General features: G+C 34.6%; 1 protein-coding gene across 6 annotated transcripts in view; it reads right to left on the bottom strand.

The window, feature by feature from the left end:
- Nucleotides 1-26653, bottom strand: part of Grm5 (glutamate metabotropic receptor 5) — a 561776-nt gene that overhangs the window by 318530 nt on the left and 216593 nt on the right. For all 6 annotated transcript variants that reach the window (NM_001439436.1, NM_017012.3, NM_001439437.1 and 3 more), the window contains 1 exon segment: nt 17362-17611. In NM_001439436.1, coding sequence (NP_001426365.1) covers nt 17362-17611 — 250 coding nt within the window.

Here is a 26653-nt window from a genome sequence, read left to right as displayed (position 1 = left end):
CCTCCCACCCTTGAGACCCTGTTTACTGATTAAGCAGGCTTGGTTACCCCTCTAGCTTGTCTGATTTTTTCCAACATGTTCCACTGTCAATGTCTAGCTAGTGTTCAAAATCCTTACTTCTTAATCTAAATGCCTTCCTTAATGGTACACCCATGAAAAGTGGAAAGCTCACACAGAAGCTCAATGAGACTTTTAACAATTACATAATTACATAATGATCTAGGCCTTTTAGAGCACTAGTAACCTTTTTTTTTTTACTTTCCCAACTTCTAAGAAATTATCGTAAATTACTGCCATTTCATATCAGAAATGTTTTACTGCTGCAATAAAAAGTCACTTATTAAAGCTTAATAATTAAATAAAGCTCATTTATGAATTTATAAAACTAAGATGAAAGGCTGGTAAGCAATTGATGAAATTATGTCTAATATTCATGAGCAGAGGGTTCTAGCACAAATATCATGCTTCTGAAAGAAAAAAGAATATAACTGATAACTTACACGAAATAATAGTCATTACAGTTAAAGCTGCTTCCTCCAATTTTAACTAGATAATTGGTATTACATAGTCTGCATAGTATACTGGACTTTTTTATTATATCGTATTTAATATAATTTGGCAGAGATATAGAAAGAAATTGGTACTTGTTGAAGGTATAAGTCAATAAGAACCAATATTAAAAAGTCATTAAGAATCATGTAAACTCACAGATCAGAAAAATTACATATATATTCAGTTGAATTTCTTATTTTTTTCTGCTTTCACTTTAAAGTCGACTTTGAAGACTTCACGCATGTCATCTAAAAGCCTGTGAGACCAGGCACTAGTTGGTGTGTTAGTGTTAGTGTGTTTGAATGCCCAGTGTCTGTTTTCAACCATCTGGTCTAATTGCCACTGAAGTATCCTGCATGCAGTCAGAGGATAAACAGGTTTGTATGCCATAAAAAAAATCTTGTAATCTTTAGTTTATCCATCAAAATAATTTTATTTTGCTGCTTTATTCTTATACAGCTGTCAGAAATTAAGGAGAAAAGGCCATAAAATCTATCACTATATGAAATCTTATAATAGTATTCTCATTTTCATTACATTATAATATATCAATTATAATATCCATTACTATTATTAAACTGATTCTTTTATACTATGAAGATGCATCTTGCAATCTTTCATGTCATAAAAGAGTAAAAATATTAATACTCTTATGATCATAGTATTGACTCACAATTCACAGAACCAAATTTTAAAGTAGATCAAACTGAAAAAAGAAAAAAGAAAACAAAAAAAAAATCACTACCACCGAAACCAAAAAAACACACAAAGTCTTTTTCACTCAGAAATCATGAAATTCTACAAACTTAGAACTGCAGTTTCCCACCAACCTGCTAAATATTGACCTTTTTTGATTTGTTACATCTTTTAACCTATTCTAAAAGAGAGACAAAATTAAATGAAAGTCTCAGGCTATTGCTGTCTCTTGAGAGTTCATTATTGACAGCAGATAATATTTAATGATTTTGACCTATCATTAGAGCAGATTGCTGAAATTTAAAGGTTTATTTATAATGATTTTTAATATCCTTTCCTCAGACTAAATAAGTAACTGGTATGAATTATTGTTTCTTTCTTTTCTGTTTTTAATGAAATATAAATGGATGGCCCATGAAAACACAGACACCCCTATGTAAATTCAAATTCTACATTGTGGAAATGGCAATAACTTAGCCAAGGTGTGATGGAGAATGTCACATACCTCTACTTTACTTCTGCCACCATTACTGTAGGCACCCCCTGGACTGATTTTTCCAGTTCCACCACAAGATAAGGCAAGACTTTTATGTTTGTCACACCCCAAGCATCAAGCATGGTCTCAAGTGATTTATTGTCATGGGCATGTTCATGTTAATGAAAGGGTCTAGAATTTTTATTTTGCAATTTCCTCCAAACGGGTTGTGATTTTTCTGAAGAAAGAGTCAAGTGTACAAAGTGTCACACATTGAGCACAGTGAGGGGACTGACTTGCTTGGTGAGCAAACCTGAATCTTTTCCCTTGGCTGATGAGGGACAAGCCAGCTTATTTTTACAGACCTGCTGTCTCTAATCTCAAATGATGCTGGACTTCTAGCTGTGGAACTCTAAAAAACTCTATTTGCCACAGTAAGTAATAAGAGTTCTACTGTCACATGCCATTTTTATCATAAAGTTAATTATAATTTGAAGGATGCATGGTTTGTATAATTATGCCTGCCTAGAAATATGTAAGTAGGGGAAATTGGAAATCCTATTGAGAAGGTTATGTATGAAAGAACACTTCAGATGAGAACTCTAATAATAAGGATATCTGTGAGAAGGTTTATATGGACAAAATAAACCTTTGTAAGAGGGGAACAGGGCAAGACTATTGTGGCTAGATTGGAATGAATGAAGGGACAGTATAACATGAGTGGAAACACACACACAGAAAAAAGAGTTCAAAATGTTAAAACTAGATTTCCTGTAAATGAAATAGCGGTTCAATTCATGGATGTTTGAGCAGTAAGACTAAATTGTTTGTTTGATCACTATCCTGTACTGGAACACAAATATAAACTCTTAAAGTTTGAATTGAGATGGAATAAAGTGTACATCAATCATTTAGTTTCCTAATCTTATTTTCATTTTCATTTGCAGAAAAGTGAGAGAGGGAGAGAGAGAGAGAGAGAGGAGAAAGAAAGGGAAACAGAGAGAGAGGGACAGAGAGACAGAAAGACAGAGAGAGAGGTCACAAAGATTTGCAATGACTATCAGTTCAATGTAAATTTGAAAAGTAAATTTGATAAATAAAAAAACATAATGATGTTTCAATATTTTGAATTACTAAAATGATAATCTTATTTCATTAATTCAATTATAGAAAGGCATTTTATTGTGTAGGATGACTTAGAGATTTTATTGAATGTAAGAAGTTGAGAAAGGGGAATAATTACTGCTGGTGATGGAGGGAGATGACTCAGTTATCCAATGTTTATATATTTATGATGTCAGCAGAAATGACAAAGTTTCCACAGAGAATTATAAATACCAAATAAGGTATATGATTCACAAAAATAATCAGTTATTTTTGCCATGTAATTATTAGAACTGTAAAATTTACTAGCAAAATCATGAAATACTGTAATAATTGAGGAAAATACACTTTCACAAAGCAAAATATCATTATGGAAAGATATAAATTTGTGTGACTACCACTGAAATTTTCAGCCTTCTATATTCCATAATTAATACTCTGATTATATAACTTAAAAACTTCTAAAATTAGTATAGACCAACAACATTTACAAATGATTATGGAAATAAGACTACACACTTTATCAATATTATCCACACTCTGAAAGAATGTAAGAAAATCACTATATCCCCACACAAAAAAAGTAGCAAAGAGCAAATATGGAATCATCTATGAATATTCAGAAAAAAATGTAGTATTATTACATCAACCATGAACCTGTAGTTTTAAACACAGATTTTATGTATGAAGCATTATTGCTATTTAAATAAGGGAAGATTGTGAGGGGTTATCTGCCTTAAAGGAAATCAGACTAAGCTTGCTTAAAGAAAATAAATGCTTAACTGAACAAAAATCACTTATTAGTATTTTTATAAAAGCATATGCCTGAATTACTTGAATAAAAGTAAGAAAAATGAACAAAGAAAATTCTGGTTTTCAGAGAAGTCTGGATCAAGGAATAAATGCAGAAGCTACAAAAGAAAGTAACTGCATTTGATTGTGTACAGTCAAACACACCAGGGAAGAAGATGCAGTTATGGCTGTCCGAAGGAGATTATAAGAACAAGATTGTTGAAGAGAACATGTGTGTTTACGTATAAAATGGAAGTGGGGGAGACAAAGAAGAGGAAAGGGAAAAATTTAAAGGTACTAACTCAAAATAAGACAATTGTGCAAAACCAATTTATACTGATATAATAAAGAGAAGAGATTAAAAAATAAAACTTGCCTTGACAGCATAAAGAGCTGAGTTTGAACCCTAGAATCTACCAAGAGGAGGAGAAGAAGAGAAGGAAGAGGAAGAGGAAGGTGATGAGGAAGAGGAGCACGGCAATAATAAGGAAGAGGAAAGAAGGAAGGAAGGAAGCAAGGAAGGAAGGAAGGAAGCAAGGAAAGAAGGAAGGAAGGAAGGAAGGAAAGAAGGAAGGAAGGAAGCAAGGAAGGAAGCAAGGAAGCAAGGAAAGAAGGAAGGAAGGAACGAAGGAAGGAAGGAAGGAAGGAAGGGAGGAAAGGATATTGCTGACATGGTATTTTATGCTTATAATCTGAGCACCCAGGTGAGGAGGTGCAGACAGGTAAATCTTTGACAGTCACTAGCCAGCTCTCTAGCCTACTTGGTGAGTTCCAAACAAGGCAATAGAGTCATCTAAGGAACAGATAACACAACACAACACAAAACAAACAAGCAAACAAAGCAAAATAAAAACAAACAACCCAAAAACAAAAAATCAATATGACAAGCACCTTTGAAATGAAAACTCTGGTTGTCCTCTGACTTCAACATACATGTGCACAGATAAACATTGGTACTGAGTTAGCAGTTGACTTTGATATGTTTCTCTTCCAACCAGGCCTACAACTTCCTCATTGCCATTTATTAAAATATTTATCTCATGCTCTTAAGTTTATTGTGTAAATGTCTGCATGCCATATGCAGGTCTGGGGTTGATAGAGGTCCAAAGAGATCACTGGGCTCCTTGAAACTGGGATTATAGATAGTAGTAAGACATTATATGAATACCGGTCCTCTGCAAAAGCAAATGCTCTTAATGACTAAACTCTCTCTTCAGGCTAACCCTAGTTGTCAATTAATTTCAGTCTCACTTTTGACTGAAGTATAAAATGATAGGCAGATTTAAGCAAGTGTGTGCCCAATTAAAAGGTTCAGAGAGGATTTTTTTTTTGCATAAGGTTATCAAAATTTATTCTTATATAAACTACCTCTTGGGAAGATAAATAAAAAGTAAAGGAAAAAAACATTTACTCTATATCATCAACTCAATTGAGCAAAAAATGTAATAAAAATACTTTCATTAGAAAGGCAAATATGTGTACCCAAGATGTATGTTCTTTATTGTACTTAGCACATAGTAAGATTCTTTAGATAAAGTTAAATAATCTGGGGCTGAATAGAGGGTCTTTCAGAGGTATTCATTATTCATGTTGCTTTGAACAATATGTTCCAGGAAGTTGAAGGAAAAAAATTATTAAGTCCTTTGTTCTTGGCCCTCTGACTATTGAGCAACAGGGTCTGAATGTTACACCCTTTCCTTTGTCTCCCACAAGCACTCCTAAGGCTGGTTCTACTAGTGTCAGTGAGTTCCTAAACTTCTGAGAGAAGAGAAATTTAAAAGTAGAAATTATATGCAAAGCACAGCTGCTTCTGGAAGCATCAGTCTTAATATTGTTGTATAAGTAATTAGTGTATAAATAATTGTGAGCACAGGATCAGAGTCCCCCAATTTTTACATAGCCAAGCAATGAGTTAGCTTTCATAGGACACATGGTTTCTTTCACAACTTTTCAATACTTCATTATAACCATTCAGCCAAAGTCATCACACAAATGAGTGTGGCTATGTTTAAATGAAATTTTACTTCATCTTTTGAATTCCACTAAACCATATTAATTGTCTAGAAAACCAGAACAAGGCACGTGGCTCTGATCTGATTTTTTCAAATAATCATAGTCTGAATTTGTCTTTGGTTATCTATGGAGGTTTGCCCAACTTTTAAAGTATATTAAAACTTTTACACTATTTTTTCATAGTGATATCCTGAGGAAATAGTTTGGCTTAAAGTTTCCACATAGTTACTGATTTTTGTTTTGTTTTTGTTTTTATTTTTTCGTTTGTTTTTGTCTTTTTTCTGGCTAGCTTTTGTTTTGCTTTGTTTTTAAATAAAGGTACAATATACTTATTTATACTTTGAATAAAATCTTTTGTGAATAATTGATTTTAATTATGCTATTCCTTGTCATAGTATCTTTATATGGATGAAAGAGAAAAATAATTGATATTTTATGCTATTAAGACTAAATTTTAGGGGTGGGGATTTAGCTCAGTGGTAGAGCGCTTACCTAGCAAGTGCAAGGCCCTGGGTTTGGTCCCCAGCTCCGAAAAAAAGAAAAAAAAAAGACTAAATTTTATTGTTGAATGTAAGGTTCATCAAAGCCCTGTAAATGTTTCCCCATTCTGGTTAAAAAGATAATAGACTTTCTCCCACATCTCTGGCACTGCTTCCTGATATTGAACAGGTCAGTTGTCTCTCTCCTCAGCTATAAGATGATATAAATAATAGCTTCCAAAACTATTTATTAAAAATAGTCAACAAATTAACACATAAGAATAATCATGTAAAACAGTATTTCCTAAGCAAAGCACTATGTGAATAGGTACTGTTAATATCGGACAATAAAAATATCCTAAATGTATTTTATAAGTACTGTCATCCTCCAAAGTATCAGAACACTGAGATGTAAATAATCTAGTCCAGAAGGAGACTTCAAGGTTCTGGGTTGTTTTCACTCTACTTAAAATTCTTCTCCATTCCAGGCCCTTTGGTCTCCCTTTCAGATCTTTCTGGTTTTCAGAGAAGCACAAATACCTTTCAAGATCACCGGTAACACCAAGTTTTAGTCAAACATCTATTGACCTTTCTGGTCAAAGACAACTTACACCTCTGAGTTTCAGGTTTTTAATTTTCAGTGCCAAGGTAAGATCAACATCAGATAAAACTTTAAAGAGAAAAAAAGAGAAATATCCTGGTTTTCAAATTTCAAGTGTTTGAAAGAATTTTTCCCTGCTCAAAGATTGGATGGGGGAATTTGAAAGCTTTAATTCTTTTCTCCTATTCTTACCTTCTCCTTCTCCACAAGGAGACCGCATGAGTGTGTGTGTGTGTGTGTGTGTGTGTGTGTGTGTGTGTGTTCTTTGTCAGTGACAATGATAATGTAAGACCATCTAGTGATTTTTCTGTGTTCTAACCTTTAAAAGTATGCCTACAAATGATTGTTACTTCTGTTCCAGCTAACTCAACCTAGTCAGCAGCTTACTGTTTTACCTCTATACTTTAAATGATATAGTATTATTATAGTATATATTAGATATATAAAGTCTAATATTGTTAGATGACCTCTTTGTTAGTTTAATCTTCTGATCTCCCAAGAAACCAAAATTAAATGACTAACTAAATGTATGTCTTGGACTAGCCTTTGAAGGCAATATTCAAATCTTATGGTTCTTAAAGATGATAATAGAATATTGTAATTTGACATTGTTCAAAATGCTACAAATAGGTTAAAATTGAATGACTGACATAAAAAACTATTTTCAACAGTTGTCAATAACTTAATTTCCTTATTTTAAAATGAGTCATTCAAATCAATTCAGAAAAAGAAACAGAAATAAAATTAACTAAAAGCATGATTATAGAAGACATTGGCTGTAAAAAATCAGAGATGTATATCCATTATAGGCATATGAAAGGAAATATTTTTTCACTCTCATTTTAAAGCCTCAACTGCAAACATTATGATGGCATTTTAACTTAAAAGTTGAACAATTAGCAAATAAATTAATAAGACCCCGTGTAAACGAAGAAACAGCCAAGTCGTGCATGCTGACAGTAACCTGATATAACTGTCTCCTGAGAGGCTCTGACAGAACCTGACAAATACAGAAGCAAATGCTCACAGCCCTCCATTGAACTGAAAATGGGGTCCCCACTAGAAGAGTTAGAGAAAGGTCTGAAGGAGCTGAAGGGGTTTGCAATCCTATAAGAAGAACAACAATATCAACCAATTAAACCCCACCCTCCCAGAGCTCGCAATGTCTAAACTACCATCCAAAGAGTACACAGGGATGGATCTATGACTCTAGATGCATATGTAGCAGAGGATGGCCTTGTTTGGCACCAATTGGAGAAGAGGCCTTTGGTCCTGTCAAGGTTTGATGCCCCAGTGTACGGGAATGTCTAGGCAGAGAGGCTGGAGGGAGCAGGACTGGGGGCGTAGCACCCTCATGGAAGCAGGGGGAGGGTATACGGAATAGGTGATTTCTGGAGGGGAAACTGGAAAAGGGGATAACATTTAAAATGTAAATAAAGAAAATATCCAATAAAAGGAAAAAAATCAACAAATCAACTATCTATTCCTTTGCATGTTTGTCTCCCCTTTAACATTTTATTCATATTCATAAATTACATATAAACAAAAACATTACTATAACATGTCCTTTACTTTTTTTGTTTTTTGTACAAGAGGCATAAACGTGGTATCTATCAGAATCCTTTACTTACATGCATTCTCTATTTTCTCTGTGCTTGACCCACATGTCTGGACAATTTATAAACTAAACAACTGGTTGCTTATAGATGTAATTGGTCAGGTCTTACAAACTCAGTGTTTAAAAACACAACAAAATATAGCCAGTGGGACATAGTTTAACTATCTTTAGTTACCATACAAATGTATTATACATGTATCTACAGTGTTCACAGATTTTTTTTAACTAGGTTTATTGAATTTCCAAAAGATGAATCACACAACAAAACTACAGTGAGAATTTCCAAGTGTTGAAACTGTTAGGTCTCAAACCTGGGACAAATTGCTACTTGAGGTATCCATTAAAGTATCAAAGTGGACACTGACCTAAAGTGTTCTCAGCATCCCTCAGTGCCTACCTGTGACAGGCTATGGCTAACGTACCCTATCCCCTATCCTGATCTTCTTCAGCCCAGAGGCTGGGATGATTACCTCCTCCAAACTTCCCTTCCCTATATAATCTAACCATTTTTGTTGCCTGAATTGTTCATATACTCTTCCCCTCCTGGCCTCCTCATCTGGCTTTTCCTTCTCCCCTCCCCCATTGTCTCACATACATCATGATCATGTCCACTCCGGACTCTTCCAGATCTCCCTGCCTCTTCCTATACTCTTCTTTTTATCTCCAATAAACTTTCTTCTACACCATATCTAGGGGCAGTCACTTCCTTTCCATTCAGTAACTGAAACATCTATGTAGCTAAGATTCTTATATCTTTGCATTATTTAGAATTAAGTAAGTGACTTGTCCTCTCTGCCCATTAAACCTATTGAACTATTTTATTTAGACTCCTATACATAAGTGATATTAAAATCATAGACATCTTAATTCTGACTTATATCCTACTAAGAACAGAAATGAAGTATTGTCTATGTTTCCATTCTGTCTCCCATTCTTCCAAAACTCTATTAAAAAATCCTCTGGACTTATCCTGCAATATAATAGCATCAAGGAATACAGTAGAAGTCAAGAATATGTGTTTGCAAATGATTTTCGTATGAAATTGAAACTGATTATGTGCAAGGGTAAAGAGGAATATCTATTTACTCAAAGTTAATATTTATTATTGTGTTTTACTAAAAGAACTATTTAATAGTTCATCTGCATATAGCTCTGTTAGAATAAATTTATCTTCATTGCTTTTGAAACTAATGGGGGTTAAATTACCTAATATCAAAATATTCTTATAATTGGTAGAAGAATTTTAATCTGGCAACATGGGTGCTCTTGCAAGGAATCACACCGACAAAGGAAAGCAGATCTCTGAGTTCAAGGCCAGCCTGATACAGAGCAAGTTCAAGGTACAGAAAAGCTTAGATCCAAGTATGGTGGTACAAGTCTTTAATCGCAACAATCAGGAAACAGGGGCCTGAAGATCTATGGGTTCTGTCAGTTAAATTGAATCAGTGAGTGGAAATGTAGAGCAGTAGTGTGGCATTCATGGCAGAATTCCTTGTGGAATTCAGTGGCAGTTTTTACAAAGATAGTTTTGCAGAGACATGTGGCAGGGAGTACAGGCTAGACACAGGTGAAGGCAAAACAAGTCAGAGAATGAGAAGGAGCCAGAAGATTAGAACAAATTGCAAGAGCTAGTTTAAAGACAGGCAGAGTAATTCACCAAGAAACTAAGAGAAGCCAGTTTGAAACGGCTTGGAGAGGAGTTTAGGACAGAACAGTTTCAGAAACAACTAGACAGGGTAAGTTTATTCAGCACTAAGCCTCCAAGATGGCAATTATGTCAGGCAAATAAAAGATACTTTACAATAATTTGCAAGTACTGTTAAGATTTAAGTACATTTACCTTTCAAACAAACACATAGATGTAATTAACAAACAGACCTTTAAGTAGTTTATATACATGTTCTAATTTCCAAGTTCATATTAAATTTTAAAATTTCCAAATATTATATTTCTGATTAAACATTTTCAAATCTAGACATAAGATAGTATATCCAGGACAGGCGTGGTGGCACATTTTTAGCCCTAGATCTGAGGAGGCAGAGGGAAGTAGATCTGTATTAGTTCAACGCCAGCTTCATCTAGAGAAGTCCCAGGACAACCAGCACTTCATAGAAAGACCCTGTCTCAAAATATAGAGAGTATACTCATTCCAGAAAAATAATCATATTTAAAAATATTATTATTGTTCCTGTTCTGACTTCTTTTTCCTAAAACTGAGGAGGTCTTTAGCAAGGTGACTTCATGGAGCCAAACAAGACAGTTTTATTCTCAACATGACAACAGACTATCCAGTGCTCAAATGAGAAATCTAAGAGTCTGGGTCTAGGTGAAGCTCACATTCTATTGACTTACAGCACAATGGAAGGATCTGTTGAGGGTAGTGTTTGCCTCAGTAGCAGAGTTTTCCTAGTCCTGTAAAATACATTAATTCAGTGGCATATTAATAATCCCTGATCCTAGACACCTGGAGAGTGAAATGGTGGACTTCCTAACTATGAGGAAGTCCCTATACTAAGCTTTGTTTTCTAGTTTTCAAGAATCATTCAATCGAGTATGAATTAAGCAACCCAAAGAAAAAAATTGAAATTCGGAGGAGACAGAAAGACAAATCAATTCTTAAAACACTGGGGACTCATTGGCAATAGGAATTTTGAGAAAATAGCTATGTGGGTCCATGGATTTGTAATCTGATTATCATACACCTGTGTATTTTTTTTGTAGGAGGTAGGTTGATAGAGAAAAATAAAGGACTGGAATTTCAGTCCTAGCTCCTAAATTCTTTTGTGTCTTTGATTCTGCCACCTAACATTTATGGATATCATTTTCTTCACTTGTAAAAAAAAAGCAGATGTTTTTACAACTGCTAACATTTGATTTTATTTATACAGTGATAAATATTTAAAAGTCTTAGATTATTTTTCTGCAAAAAGGGATGGTAACGGTATTCAACATATCAATTATACTCATGATACTTAAGACAATATTACTGTCCAGGATACCCATAAAATTAAAAACTATTTTCTGTTTTACCCAAAATGGGGTCCAAGCACTTTAATGAAGTAGTCATGCAATATTTCTCAAATACACGGTTACATGTAAAATGGCACAGAAAGCATTTAATGTAGTATTGATTCTGTTCTTATCTTATTTGATAAAATATTTTGCAAAATGTTTGGTTAACATCCAAAGTTACTTCTTGTTAAAATTGACTGGAGAAATAGAAATGTTTCAGATATATTGGAGGGGATTCTGGATCATGTTGTAAATACTTGACAGATTATCACATGTTCTTTCAGAGAAAATGAGTAAAAATGTGGATATTATAAAGGATTTTTAAATACAGAATAAAAAACCCTTTTAAGCAAAATTCGTCAAAGATAAAGTGAATCAGACTCCAAATATATACGAATTATAAAGTAACTAATCAATAAAGGTACTGAAAAATCTCTGACAAAAGATATCCAATCTATTTTCTATAGGTTGAATAACTTAAAAAGAACTTTATGTATTTAGTCTATCCAGAATCAAATTTAAAATATCAAATTTTGAATTTTTATTTTGTGATATAGCAAGCAATACAATGTTTTGTGGAGATTTGCATGCATCATAAATATTGATTTTTTTCGGTCAGTAATGTTTACACCCTTGCATCTAATAATGGAAAGAGATTCAAGTAGAATCTGAAAATCATATCTGACTGTTTAATGCCATGGGGTTTTCCTGTTATTTTTTTTTTTTTCTGTTTTCACTCAGTATTAACCTTGCAATATAAACAGTGTCAATTGACAAATTCTTGATCTCTAATTGGTACATAACTACTGCTCATGTAAGAAATAAAGTTATTAAGGATACTTTAGAAAAAAAGCATAACATCCATTTATTGCCTAATGTAATTATTATGAATAACATATAGCCATATACCAATAATTCCATAAAGTTGCTGTTACCATTTCAGAATTAGATAAATAAAGTGGCTGTCATCCAATATACACAGGCAAGAGCTTATAGTCAACATAAAAATTCCATTAAGTATTTGAAAACAAATGAAATGCAGTTTACTTTTTAAAAGTTATTCATTTGTAACAATTGAGGTAACTTCCTGTTTGGGACAGAACTACTTTAAAAGGTGGCATTTTTTTAAGCACAACCTTTTATGAATTATGTTTTTCAGAATGTGTACGATACATGACATATTTTAAAATACATTAGAAATGTACATAACACTGAACAATCACAATTTTCTATCTCTAGGAAGAATTCCATTAAAAACTATGGCATCGTATTGATTTTCTCGAAGAATGAGGACTTGGTTTCATTGATTCTTTTTGTTGTTTTCTTTGTGTCTAACTGATTAAATTCCTCCCTGACTTTGATTACTTCTTGCCTTCTACTCCTGTACCACGTGTGCTTGTTTCTTCTTCTTTTTTCCTAGAGATTTCATGTGTATTTTTAAATTGTTGCTATGAGAAGTTTCTAATTTCTTTATGGAGACACAGTGTTATGAACTTTCCTCTTAGTACTGCTTTCATTGTGTTCCATAAAGTTGCGTATGTTTTGCCTTCATTTTCATTGAATTCCAGAAAGTCTTTAATTTCTTTCTTAATTCTTCCCTGACTTAGAGATCATTGAGAAGAGAGTTGTTCAATTTCCATGACTTTGTAGGTTTTCTAGTGTTTCTGTTGTTATTGAAGTCCAGCTTTAATACATAGTGGTCTCATAAGATATAAGGTGTCATTAAAATTTCCTTGTATCTGTTGCAATTTTCTCTATGGTCAATTTTGGAGAAGGATCCATGGGGTGCTGAAAAGGTATATTTTTTTATGTTTGGTTAAAATATTCTACAGTTCTCCATTAGATCAATTCTATCCATAATGTCTATTAGTTTCATTTATTTTTTGTTTAGTTTTTGTCTGGAAGATCTGTCAATTGCTAAAAATGGGGTGTTGAAGATTCCCCCTATCAATGTGTGGGGTTCCATGTGTGACTTAAGCTTTAGCAATTCTTCATTTTAAAATGTGGATGCCCTTATGTTTGGGACAAGGATGTTCACAATTGAGATATCACCTTCTCAGATTTTTCCATAATGAATATGAAGTGTCATTCCCTGTCTCTTTTGATTAACTTTGGTTAAAAATCTAAATTTTATAAAGTGGCTACTCCAGGTTGTTTCTCAGGTCCATTTCCTGAGAAAAAAATTTCCAGCCCTTCCCTCTGAGATAATGTCTATCTTTATTGCTGAGGTGTGTTTCTTATACTCAGCATAATGGTGGATCCTATTTTCACATCTGTTCTGCCAGTGTCTTAGTCAGGTTTTCTATTCCTGCACAAACATCAGGACCAAGAAGCAAGTTGGGGAGGGAAGGGTTTATTCAGCTTACTTCCCTGCTGTCTATCATCAAAGGAAGTCAGGACTGGAACTCAAGCAGGTCAGGAAGCAGGAGCTGATGCAGAGGCCATGGAGGGATGTTTCTTACTGGCTTGCTTCCCCTGGCTTGCTCAGCTTGCTTCCTTATAGAACCCAAGACTACCAGCCCAGGGACAGCACCACCCACAATGGTCTGGGTCCTCCCCCCTTGATCTCGAGTTGAAAAAATGCCTTACAGCTGGGTATAATGGAGGCATTTCCACAACTGAGGCTCTTTTTCTGTGATAACTCCAGTTTGTGTCAAGTTGACACATAAAACTAGCCAGTACAGTCAGCTTGCATCTTTTTTATTGGAAATTCAAGTCCATTAATGTTAAGAGATATTAATGACCAGTGATTATTAATTCTTGAATTCTTGTTATATTGATGATGGTAGTGCATGCTCATGTGTGTGTGTGTGTGTGTGTGTGTGTGTGTGTGTGTGTGCGTGTGTGTCTTTTCATTGTTTTGTTTTTGCTGGTGTGGAATAACTTGTATCCTGCATTTTTTTGGGTGTGTCTATCCTCCATGGGTTGGAATTTTCCTTCTAATCAAAGGACACTATCAGTAGGACAAAACAGCAACCTACAGATTGGTAAAGATCCTTTTCCAACCCTACAGTTGACAGAGGGCTAATATCCAAATGTTTAAAGAACTAAAGAAGTTTGACACCAACAACACAAATAACTCAAATAAAAGTGGAGTGCAGAGCTAAACAAAAATTCTCAACAGAGGAATCTCAAATGGCCAAGAAACACTTAAAGAAATGTTCAAAGTTCTTCATCATCAAGAAAATACAAATCAAAGCAACTCTGAGATTCCATCTTATACAGTCAAAATGGCTAAGATTAAAAACAAACAAACAAACAAACAAACAAAACCCAGGTAATGGCAATCCTGGTAAGAAAAGTGGGGCAAAGGGAATACTCCTCAACTGAGGGCAGGAGCACAAACATGTATAACCATTTTGGAAATCAATTTGATGGTTTTTCAGAAAACTGGGAATAACTCCACCTCAAGACCCACTTATACCACTCCTGAGCATGTAACCAAAAGATACTCCACCTTCCCACAAAAGACGATTCCTCATCTATGTCAATAGCAGTTTTATTTGTAACAGCTAGAAACTGGTAACAATCTAGGTGTCCTTTAACTTAAGAATAGATTTAAAAAATAAACAGTACTTCTACCCAATGGAATGCTACCTAGCTAGTAAAAACAAAGATATCATAAATTTTGCAGACATATGAATAGAATTTGAGAATACTATCCTGAGTGAGGTAACCAAGACCCAAAATAACATGCATAGTATGTACTCATTTAAGTGAATACTAGCGAAAAATCCAGAATACCAATGCTACATTCCATAATCTCAAAGAAGCTAAATGGGAAAGAAGGCCCAAGTCAGGATTCTTGAATCTCTCTTGGAAGGAGGAATAAAATAGTCACAAAAGGCAGATGAAGGAAGGGAACTGGTAGGAGAGGGAATGGGGAAGGAAATAGAGTAGTACTTAGGAGCAAGTGTGGCAAGGGATAGGACAGACAGCCTGATAACCATGAGAATGAATAGAAATCTGCAATTGACATGGGTGGGGAGGTGGGGGCATCTCAAGGCCATGACAGAGACACAGGATAGAAGAGGTCCCCAAGAATCAATGAGAGTGACCATAGCTGACTCACAACATTGGGGAAATGGAAAATGAAGACGTTACTTCCCGGAGCTAGGTACCAAATTTTCCATCCAAAATTTATCCTGTCTTCAAGAAATTCAGGTACAAAAGGATGGAGCAGAGACTGGGCCCATGGCAAACCATAACTGGCCCAATTTTAGACCAATGCCATGTGCGATCACCAGTTCCCGACACTATTAATAATACTCTGTTATTCTTGCAGAGAGGTGTCTAGCATAGCTGTTTTCTGAGAGGCTTCACCCACGAGCTGACTCAGACTGATTGAGTGACCCACAGCCAGAGTGAATGGAGCTCAAGGTCTTTTAGGGATGAGTTGGGGGAGATAGGAACTCCACAGGAAGACCAACACAGCTAAGTAACACTGGACACTTGTGACATTCAAAAACTGAACCACCAGCCAAAGAGCATATATAAGCTGGACCTAGCCCTCCTCCATATATGTAGCTGAAATGAAGCTTGATCTTTATCTGAGTCCCAATCAACTGGAGTCCGGGCCATCCCAAAAGCTGTTACTTGTCTATGGGATATGTTCTTCTAGCTAGCCTGAAAGAGGATGTACTTACCCCACAGAGACTTGATGTGCCAGAGTCAGGGGATACACAGTTGGAGATGCTACACTCTCAGAGGAAAAGGGGATGGAGGATGAGGGAAGGATTGTGGGGGTAATAGCAGTGAGCAGGATGAAAGTGAAATTAATTAGTTGATTAATTAATTAACAAACTATGATTCTTCCTAATGATTATGATGCTGTAGTTTATACATTTATTTGGTTGAGGTGTAGTACTGAGACCTTTAACCAAACATTAAGGGTATTTTTGAGATGTTGTTTTTCCATAATATTGTTTGAAATATTGAAATATTGAAAGTAGAGTATGAGTAAAACATTGCCATCTCTTCCTACTCTCCTCCACACTGACAGGATTTCATCTAAACAGATTAAGACATAATAAGAGAAGGCTGGGGAAAAAAGACACATCTGCATGAATATATGCCACAAGACATTGATCTTACACATCTTTTAGATGTTCTCTGTGCATTGACATTTCTTAGTACTCAGGTTCCTGATACTCAGAAGAGAAGTTAATACCATCAACTTTTATGTACTCAGATTTGTACTGCCTGCAGAACACACATGAGTTTTTATTTTCTGGCTTTCCAAGTATAGCTTCTATTAGTCTACTCCTTCCTTTATCATATGAATTAGGTACTCATAATAAAATTCACACATTCATGAATCTCACACATATATTTCAACATATAATTACATGCATTTTTATATTACACATATGTATATCATATTGTTTTTATTATTTCTCTGGAAATCCTACAATATATATTTAATCCTATGGATGTACATTTAGGTATATCACAGAATAATCATCAAGTGTCAATCAAGTGAAATCTCTGAATAATTAAAGTCAACCTTCTTATAATCTAGTGTTTTAGAACTTTGGCTAGTGTCAATGTAGCACATCAGGAAATGGGCTATCAAATATATTGAAAATGAAACCTCATTTTAAACCCCAATTCTACAATTCTATATTAAAAGCAAGCTTGTATATAGATGTTTAAAAACATTTTAAAAAGTAACTCCAACAAGATATATATCTATATATCTATATATACATATATATATGTGAGTGTGTATAAACATATATATGTTTCTTAATATTACTAAACATTTAAGAAACTAGTTTATATAATGATATTATGATTTTGAGGACTGACGACTCTTGAGTTGTCATAGTTGTTTCTCTGCTTTCATTACAAATCTGCACATACTGTAGGCACTCACTGTCCATTTTTTCTATGGATTTATGTTTTGTGATAGTTATACTTTTCTGGTACATAGATTAGAATTCTAATGAAGCAATTTTTATGCACCAAAATAATGGAGCCAAAGAAGTTTTGGTATTAATTTTCCATTGCCACTTACCTGCCCAGAAGTAGAAACTCCCCTGCTAGACCTAAGCGTCTCATGGCCATGAGCAGACCTCGAACTGTCATGCCTTCACAGAAGCAAGCTACCACCCGGGCTTTAGGTAAATGACTTCTGAGTTTTTTCAACAGCTTGTCAAAGCTCTGTTCCCCAGCATTGCTGTAAATTTTGTAAGAGTGGGCGATGCAAATCCCTTCCTTCGCTGACATATCTTTGAAAGCCTCCATCCCACTTTCTCCATAGTTGCCTGTATGAAGATGAACACACAAAGAGAAATATTGAAATAAGAGAATGGCATTTATTAGATACAATAAGAATTTTTATCATAACTGAAAGGTAGAACAAACTGTTTCAGAATATGCATATATTATACAATGTTCAAATTGTTATATCTTTGTTTCTTATTTTATCTTTTCATTTTCTGTTGAAAATTTAACAATCTTTACTTCTAGCTTTTCAAAATGTACAGTTCATCTTATCTAACCAGAACATTTTTCTCCAAACTGATTATGATAATACCAGTCAACTGATCTTCCTTCTTCTCTTCCTTTCTTTTCTTATCCCAGGCTCTGATTCCTACCTTTACCCTGTTACTTTCAATTTCTTTTCTTTTTTTCATCTTTATTAACTTGGGTATTTCTTATTTACATTTCGATTGTTATTCCTTTTCCCAGTTAAAAGTAAGGTGATATAGTATTTACAAGTCAGGGCTTAACTTATTTACATAGTACAATGTTTTTCATCCTCATTCATGTTGTAACCATAGCAGATTTCATTCTTCTCTATGGCTGGATGTTCCATTGTGTATAGAAACCAAGTGTTCATCAATTGCAAAACACTTAAGATATTTATTGTCAGTACAAGTGAGAAAAATCTCTTCAGCATACCAACTTGTCTTCTGTTCAGTATTTACTCATAACTTCACATAATGTGTTTGAAACCACTTACCTTCACATAATGTATTAGTAAGTACTTATCTACGTTTTTTTTCCCGTGCTATCTCTCTTCCCCCTTGAATCTCATTGAATGATAATTTCTTCTTACTGCTGTGGATTGTATATGGTTTATCCTCCAAAGATCCTATTGTGGGAGTTTGGTCTGTACTGCTCATGTTAGTAAAAGTGTCTTTTATTCGTCAGAAGCATTTGTCATCTCAATGGCTTACTGCTTGATAAGTTCACCCATTCTGTTTCTTTCTGAACTCTGGATAGCTGGCTTAGCTCAGATCTTCTGGCTCAAACTCTTCTCCAAGATGACTGACTCAAACTAGCATCTCTTGGCTTTTCACTGAATTGTTCTGCATGGCCTCAAACTAACTCTGACAATCTTTTCCAATCTTCTGGCTCCTTCTAGTTTCTGGGTCATTTTGTCTTCACCTGCAACTTACCTCTGGAAAACTGTACTGGTAAAAATTGCACTCTCACTCTCTCAATCTCTGTCTGTCTGTCTGTGTGTCTATCTCTGTGTCTCTGCGTGTCTCTGCCTCTCTCTCTCTCTCTCTCTCTCTCTCTCTCTCTCTCTCTCTGTATTTCTCCCTTAAGTACTGTCTTTCCTGTGCTGTTCTCTTAAGTATCTATTTCTTCTGCTGTTCTCCTAAGAGTTGGCCATATCCTGTATTTATTCATTCTGTTAAGTATTTCTCTGATTCATTACTATGTCTACCTCTTAATTAGACCTCAATTTCAAACATGGGTGCTTCTTCCTACAAACTTTCCTTGTTTGCGATTAAAAGTGTATACTAAGGGCATGTCTGTATTCCAGCCAGAGGGATCAATGGTGTGTTATTACAACCAGATCACACAGACCTAGGATATCTTTTATATGACCCCTTGCCATGATGACTTGGTAGAAAATTTAATTGGGCCTAGAAGAAGGTGATCAGAACATCAGGATTTCTTCTTAGGTAGCTACTTCTGGTAGCTGTATAATGGCTGCCAGGATAGATTGGTTTCCACTGCTTACAGACAGAGCAAGTTTGGTTCTTACACAGTATCTTATTTCTTTCTTTTTACACATTCCCTTTCTGTATGTAGATGATTTCCTTTATCTTTCCCCATATTTTAGTAATAAAACAAAACATTGTATCTACCCTATTTGGACTTTTTACCTACTCAAAGTATTAAACATATAATAGAATGCATATATATGTATGTATGTATATACATGTATATATATATATATATATATATACATATATATGTGTTAGATACTATGTTGTGCTAACACAACCTATATAAGGCAATTTTCTTTCTTAGTCAAATAACATACATGAAGATTATTCATAGTATACATATACATCTATATATAAAATATATAAACACATATATCATATATACTGCATGATATATAGATACCATAGAAATATATAAAGTATTATTTTATATAAAATATGTGTTTTATATCATATGTTAATAGCTATGGAATTATTTCTTGATATTCTAAAGTGCAAATACTTGCTATATTCTCAACCAGTATTGAGTCTTGTGTGAGGAAATGTGTATATATATGTGTGTATATATATGAGAAAACATTTAATTTTCATCTTATATAATCAAAGAACAGTTAAAGATGTGAATAATTGCAAAGACTATTCTCTTTGAAGAAGATAATATAATTATCTTTTTTACATTTTTATCTTCGAGAATATATTTTTATACTCAAATATTTTTCCCATTTTTCTATCCAAAATGTCCCATAACTCCCCTTCTTCAAATTTATGACCTTTTTTGCAATTGTTATTACATTTATATATGTATTTGTATATATTTATATATTTTAAAATATAATATGTTGAGTTCATATAATGTTTTTTGTATGAGTACTTTCAGTGCAGACTGATTATTACTGGACCACCAATTGGTAAGCTTTTCCCTAGGGAAGGTCACCTCTTTGACTCCCAGTTTTTCTGTTTCCTGTAGTTCTTTGATTAAGCTTGAGACTTTCTGGGCTTGTCCCCATGATATTTTGGCATCTTTTAAAGTCAATGAAAAATAAAGATTAAGATTGACAGTCATCTGTGAGAGGAATCATACCAGGGCTTTTTATAAGTTATTCCATTGAAATCTCTTATATTTTCGAGGTAGTTATGATTATCAGTATACCATAGACAACATAGTCAGTACTCTTAACTCCAAGATGTACAAATATGAGTAGGGAATCAAGGTAAAGCTCCATGAAGGCCCAGAAGTAAAGAATCCTCTCACTTCATTGTTCCACAACTGATTCCTTAGACCCACGAATGTCCAGTCAGATACACCTGATAGTTTGATTCAAAGAATGCAGTGGTATTATGACAAAACAGTTGAATTTTAGAATATCAAAGCATAACTAGATTGTAATCAGGTAGTTGTAAGAGAGAATATGCCATCAGGAACAGCAAGCGTCAACTGAGTGCGCACTATGAGATAACCAATTGCAGAGCCCTGGGTCTATACAGACATAAAACTCAGCAGGCAGGTAAGTGGATAATTCTTAGCTGGAACATTCGTCAGATTTCTGCCACCTACATGCACTACCATCACACTGGTACTATATTCTGAGGAGATCCTTGGATTTTTTCAGGATGCAATTCTATATAGTTCTATCTATATAAAGCACATAATAGAACATGCTTCATTTTAGACATGGGACAAGGGACTAAGTAGACCTGGTCTTCAGGTTCTCCCAGCAGCCCTACCTAGCATACTCTGCCTCCAAACATTAAATATTCTAGTTCCTAGGCTGGGCTGCCCTTCACTCAGAAGGTCCTCTTTCTCTTTGTCTTCACCTCTTCTCTTTCTGTGAGCTTGTGCTCTTCCTCTCTCCCTCCTGTACCCCCTCCACTCTACCCCATGGCAACTTTCCTGGCCTCAGTCCTTGGGGCCAGTGAACTTGCCCACCCGACAGCAGCTTCCCAGTAAACCTGTTGTTAATCTAATCTGGTTTGAATTAGCTCGTTTCACTGGAAGCAGAGAAATAACCTATCATAACTTGCTCGTTTGACTCCCAACCCAAACACCAATGAGAAAACTTCAAGGATTTATTTATCTCTAGAATTAGAAGCAACAAGATAGGAACAAGTAGACAATGCAGTTATTTTGTAATTAACAAAGTTTAAAGGAGGATTTCTGGATAATGTGCCAAGAGGCCTAAACTGGTTTTATACTATTTCCTATTTCCTATTGTTTTATATTTTTAGAAAAATATGATTCTCAGCTATTTTGCTTTGCAATTTTCTGATTTAACATAGAGTCCATCACAGAAATATCTTAAATTGGGCTTGATGTTTAAGGTAAAAATAGTAAAAGCCAATTGTTCCTATCTAAACAAGAAAACAAATTTGAAAAATTCATGATCTTTAACGTGGTATCAAATAATGTTCTAAAACTGTCTTCATGCATATGTAACATGTTATATAGAACAACGTGGTTAGAGGAAAGATATTCATACTGAAAAAACAATTTTAGCTTCAGTTTGAAACCCATAATCCCCTTAGCTTTTTCAACTGAAACAAGTCAACATACTTATATTTTTGTGTGTATATACGTGTATGTGTGTGTGTGTGTGTGTGTGTGTGTTTGTGTGTGTGTGTGTTTATTTCATACATTTAGAATATCTGGTAATTAGCTTGGGCTCAACTAACTAAACTTATAAAAAGAGAATAAAAATGATTTGTCAGAGACACAAGTAAACTGTCTTAAATGAAAGGGACAGATGGATAGATGAAATAGTTCTATTCTGTACTTTGATTTATCTTAATCTTGCAGCCACTTTAATACAGTTTAAATATATATTTGATGTAATATTTTGTAAAATAATAGATTAGATTTATTTTTAAAAATACAGTGTTGCCTGGTAATCTAAAAAGCGGATATGGAACTGGCTGAACAACTTAGTGGGTAAAGGTGCTCATCACTAAGACCAGAAGTCTGTGCTTAATACCCAGGATACACATTGCAGTAGGAGAAAACAGACTCCTGCAAGTTGTCCTCTAACAATATATGCACACTGTAGCATGTGGATGTGCAGGTGTTTTCACTGTCTTTCTCAGATATATAAATAAATTAATGTATAATCATAAAATAAACAAAAGTATATGTATTCAAATAAATGAGAAATTTAAAGTGTAACTATGTCCAACCGTTGTTATTAACACTATTCTGTCCAAATTTGGAATAAATGAGGACATTAGAGAAATGTCTACAAAGTTCTTGAGTTAAATTTTGTTACTTGACGTAGATTTTAAGTAAGATATAGAAGGAAGAAAAAGCTTAGGAAATAGTTGTGTTTTCAACATGGACTCCAGTCATTAGGAAAGAAATCTATCATGTAAAACAGGAGTCTAATATGTGACTTCATTTCAGTACGAATGAATCTGCAAAAAACCATTTGGCAGGTGGCAGAGGAATTAGGCAAAGACCTCTATTCTTATGAACTTATTACATATGACCATATATACTCATATATGCTCATATATACTCATATACCACCAAGAGGAAATCTGGCACAGAAAGCATTGCAAGCTTATTCACCTTGTGATACATGTCAAAGTCAACAAGTTTTAATACTATATTTTTAATCTTAACTTTAGTTCCTGAATGTGCAGCTGTGATATTTTCTCCCAATCCAAGAAACTATAGTTCATGTAATTGGGAGACACGTCTGGCATAGACGCAGTGGAAAAGAACCAAATTTAGAAATATGAATTTTTTTAAAAAATTCATTTTAAAAAAACTATGGAATGTAGAAAAGGAATGTAGTGGTCTAACAATGACACCTATTAACTCAGGACTGTCTTTGCATCACACCCTATACTTTGAGACATTACTGTTGCAGGAGCCGGAGGGGTGAAGGACTCCAAGAGAACATAGTCCTCACAGTCAATTAAGCAGAGTTCAGAGGGGCTCACAGAAACTGAAGTAGCAACAATGGAGCCTACATGGCCTGCACCAGTCCCTCTGTATGCATGCTATGGTTGGAGATGTTGTTAAATCACTTACAATGGGAATGGGGTGTCTCTGAAGTTTTTATCAATTTGTGGTACCTATTGAGTTGCCTCATCCAGCCCTGACATGAGAGAGTTTGTGCCTAGTCTTATTGCATCTATTTGGTTGCTATCACTGGGAAGTCTGCTCTTTTGTGAAGGGAAGGAGGATCAGTGTATCCAAAAGAAAGGGGAAGTGGGGGAGGGGGGAAGAAGGAGCTGCTGCTCTCAGGATGTATTGCATGACATAAGAATAAATTTTTAAAAAGTCAACATTTAATTATAAGTATTTCTTATAAAGTATTCAACGCTGAATTAGAGATTCATATAGACAATATTCTACATAATAAGAAATAAGAGGGGAATTTTGGAAAGAGAGCTACTTCAGCTTCTTAATGACATCATTGCTAAGCATGAAGGGACATGCGGATTTTGACATTAGGACTTCTGCGGTGTTTATGTTCTAATTGACTTGTTAATGTAGTTTAAGTTTAGATTTGCAATGTAAAAAATAATTACCATTTTTTTCTTAAAAAAATAAGTTGGAGACTTTTTCTTATGTTTTTCTCAGGCTGCACTTCCCAGAGGAAAATAAAATGTTGAGACAGACACTCTGACCTAGATTCTCATTTCTGCCCTATGGAATTCAACTTCCTTTGGCTTTCTTTGTACGCTGTCAGGTTTGTACTGAAGCCTGCAGTGCCTGTCTCATTAAGAGTCACTATTTGACTAGAAGGGAAAAACCTCCATGTGGGACTGTGTGTCACTGGGTCTAGTGGACCTGGGAGGTATTCACTTTGCTTCTTTGTAGCTCATTAGCTACCTCTAGTCCTTGATTCTAACTGGATCTAATGACAGTGCAGATTTCTCTATGTCAGCTGAAGGTGGACAATCCTTCCCAGCACAGCCAAAGCTTCTCTAGCTTGATGACCTTTGCTGAAAAGAAGTCTATTCTTTGACAGCAGTTCCCTGGCCTGCCACCTCCTCAGGACACGAGTTTCCTTGTGTAGGATCGTCATTTCTAGATTTCCTCTAGACTCAATGTTTCTCCCACAACATTGGAGCAATTGGTTTTGGGAATGAGAAAAACATTTGAAATAGGCCCCATAGATGTGTACTTGCCATGAGATTGCATTTTATTTAGGAATGAGTAGCCATTCTGTGTTAGAGCTGTGGCTTTGAGGTTTCCCACCTATAGTTCAGACCTGACCTGTCTACGAAGCAGAGATGGCCATGAAGAATTTGACACAAACCACATTATTCTAACATTTTAAAACAATAGATTTCAAAGACAATATGAGCAAAAACATTAGTTATCACATAGCTATTTTATAATGTTGATGACATGTCAAAAGCTAAAAATTATAACAATGGTTAAATGAGCTACGCTCTTAAAACTAACTTTACCAATTTTTTGTCTTAAGTTATTCATGTGGCTAGCAATATATTTCTATCAAATGATTGAATATAAAATTATAATGTGTCATCATAATGTTTCAGGGCAGAATCTAATCTCCTTAGATGACTAGGTCATATCTGAACTTTCCAAAGATCAAATGACTAGTCTTCTTATTAGTCCCACTTCCTACCACTGTATTATGTATAACACATTTCAGCCAAAATGGTAATAGGTAGATCAACAAATGTGCATGATTTTTTTTCAATTTATCTTTTTTCTCTTTTTTTCATCTTTATTAACTTGGCTATTTCTTAAACTAAGGAATATATTACTCTGACTAAAATGTGGCTGACCATGGTCCAGAAACACAGCTCTAGTTTTTCCTGAGTGGCATGTTTTACCATGGAGAATCTCTACAGATACACAGAAAAGCAAGGCATGAATTAATATGTTTGCAGGACAATTAACTATGCACAGCATACTTTCAGACATCGCAGATTGTACTGAGGTATCTTCCTCTGAGATATTCTTCTATATACTTATTCTCACTGCACGACTCAGATGCAGCTGGTATGGATACAATTCTCTAATTCTCTATTTATAAACCAGTCTGTTTCACTCACCCCAAAGATGTAAGACATTTTTCATGTCATACTCTAATTATTCATTTGACTGGCTAAGAGTATTTGCTATTTGGAATTATTTCAGTTACACCTCTATCTACAAGAGCTTTGAAATGTAACTGTACTGAAGTAAACAGATAATATACAAACATCAAAATTTCATCAGTCAGTAGCTGTTTAGTAGTAACTATGATTCAAAATGGTGGAGCCTGGCTAAAGCATTATGGAGAGTATGGCTTACCCATAAGTACCATTTACAGGGTAAGGGATGAAATTTCTTATCCTATAACCTCTTGTTGACTAACAAATTTGGGGAAATGAGGTGTGTGTGTATGTGTGTGTGTGTGTGTGTGTGTCTGTGTGTGACTGTGTTAACGACATCTACTCAAAAAATCTTTAGAGAATAAGATTTTAGATTTTCCTTCTGGAACCTTTCCTTAGCTACACTTTTCTGTGTGTTTTACAGTCTAACTCCAACTTTTAGTTTCTAATTCTGAGAATGTACATAGAACCTTGGAAATAGTTGCTAACTTAAGTTTATTTTCTAAACGTGCTCATTAAAAATGTTATACTCTATACTGACATTACTTGAAAAACACCTAGTTACATTAAATGGGAACAGACTACCTTCACTGAATTTGTACAACCTTGAAATTTACATAACCACTTTTCAACTGTCTCACTAATGTTTCTTGGACTTTATATAAAGTATTGTTATTGTGCTACATTTTGCTTTTATAATAACTCTTAGATTCATGATATTGTCACTGTACACATTTCAATTGGTTAAAAGATCTCAAAGCTATGATTACTTCATATATTCAACTTTTTTACATATGTATCAAAAAGGCAAATCAGAACTTGCAAATCAGCATTTTTCCTTCATTATAACATAAATTACTTAGTATACTGTTCCTATATTTTATTTTAAGGCTGAATCAAACCTAAGGTCTTCTACATGCTAGACAAATACTTTACCACTGAGCTCCATCCCCTACAAGGCATCTATCCTAAGGCAAGGGCAATGTTTTCAGGCTGGGACCAGAAGGATTATGATTTTACCACTCTGGAAGGAGTCTCACTTTCAACAATTAGTGTCTTGGCTCCTGGTTTCATTACTCATAAATGTCACTAAAATGCTCACCAAATATGAAAATGAGAAAAAGTGGGTGGAAGGTAGCTGATTCATTCAACCACATTCCTAACATGGATTATTCCATAAATCCTAGTTCCAAAGCTTTAAAGACAAACTGGCTCTATTACACTAACTAAATTAAAAGCAGTTGGTAAAATTAATCATAGTAT

The sequence above is a fragment of the Rattus norvegicus genome, chromosome 1, assembly GCF_021556685.1.
Source record: "Rattus norvegicus strain SHRSP/BbbUtx chromosome 1, alternate assembly SHRSP_T2T, whole genome shotgun sequence".
Lineage (NCBI taxonomy): Eukaryota > Metazoa > Chordata > Mammalia > Rodentia > Muridae > Rattus > Rattus norvegicus.
This window is presented reverse-complemented; position numbering and strand designations above follow the sequence as displayed.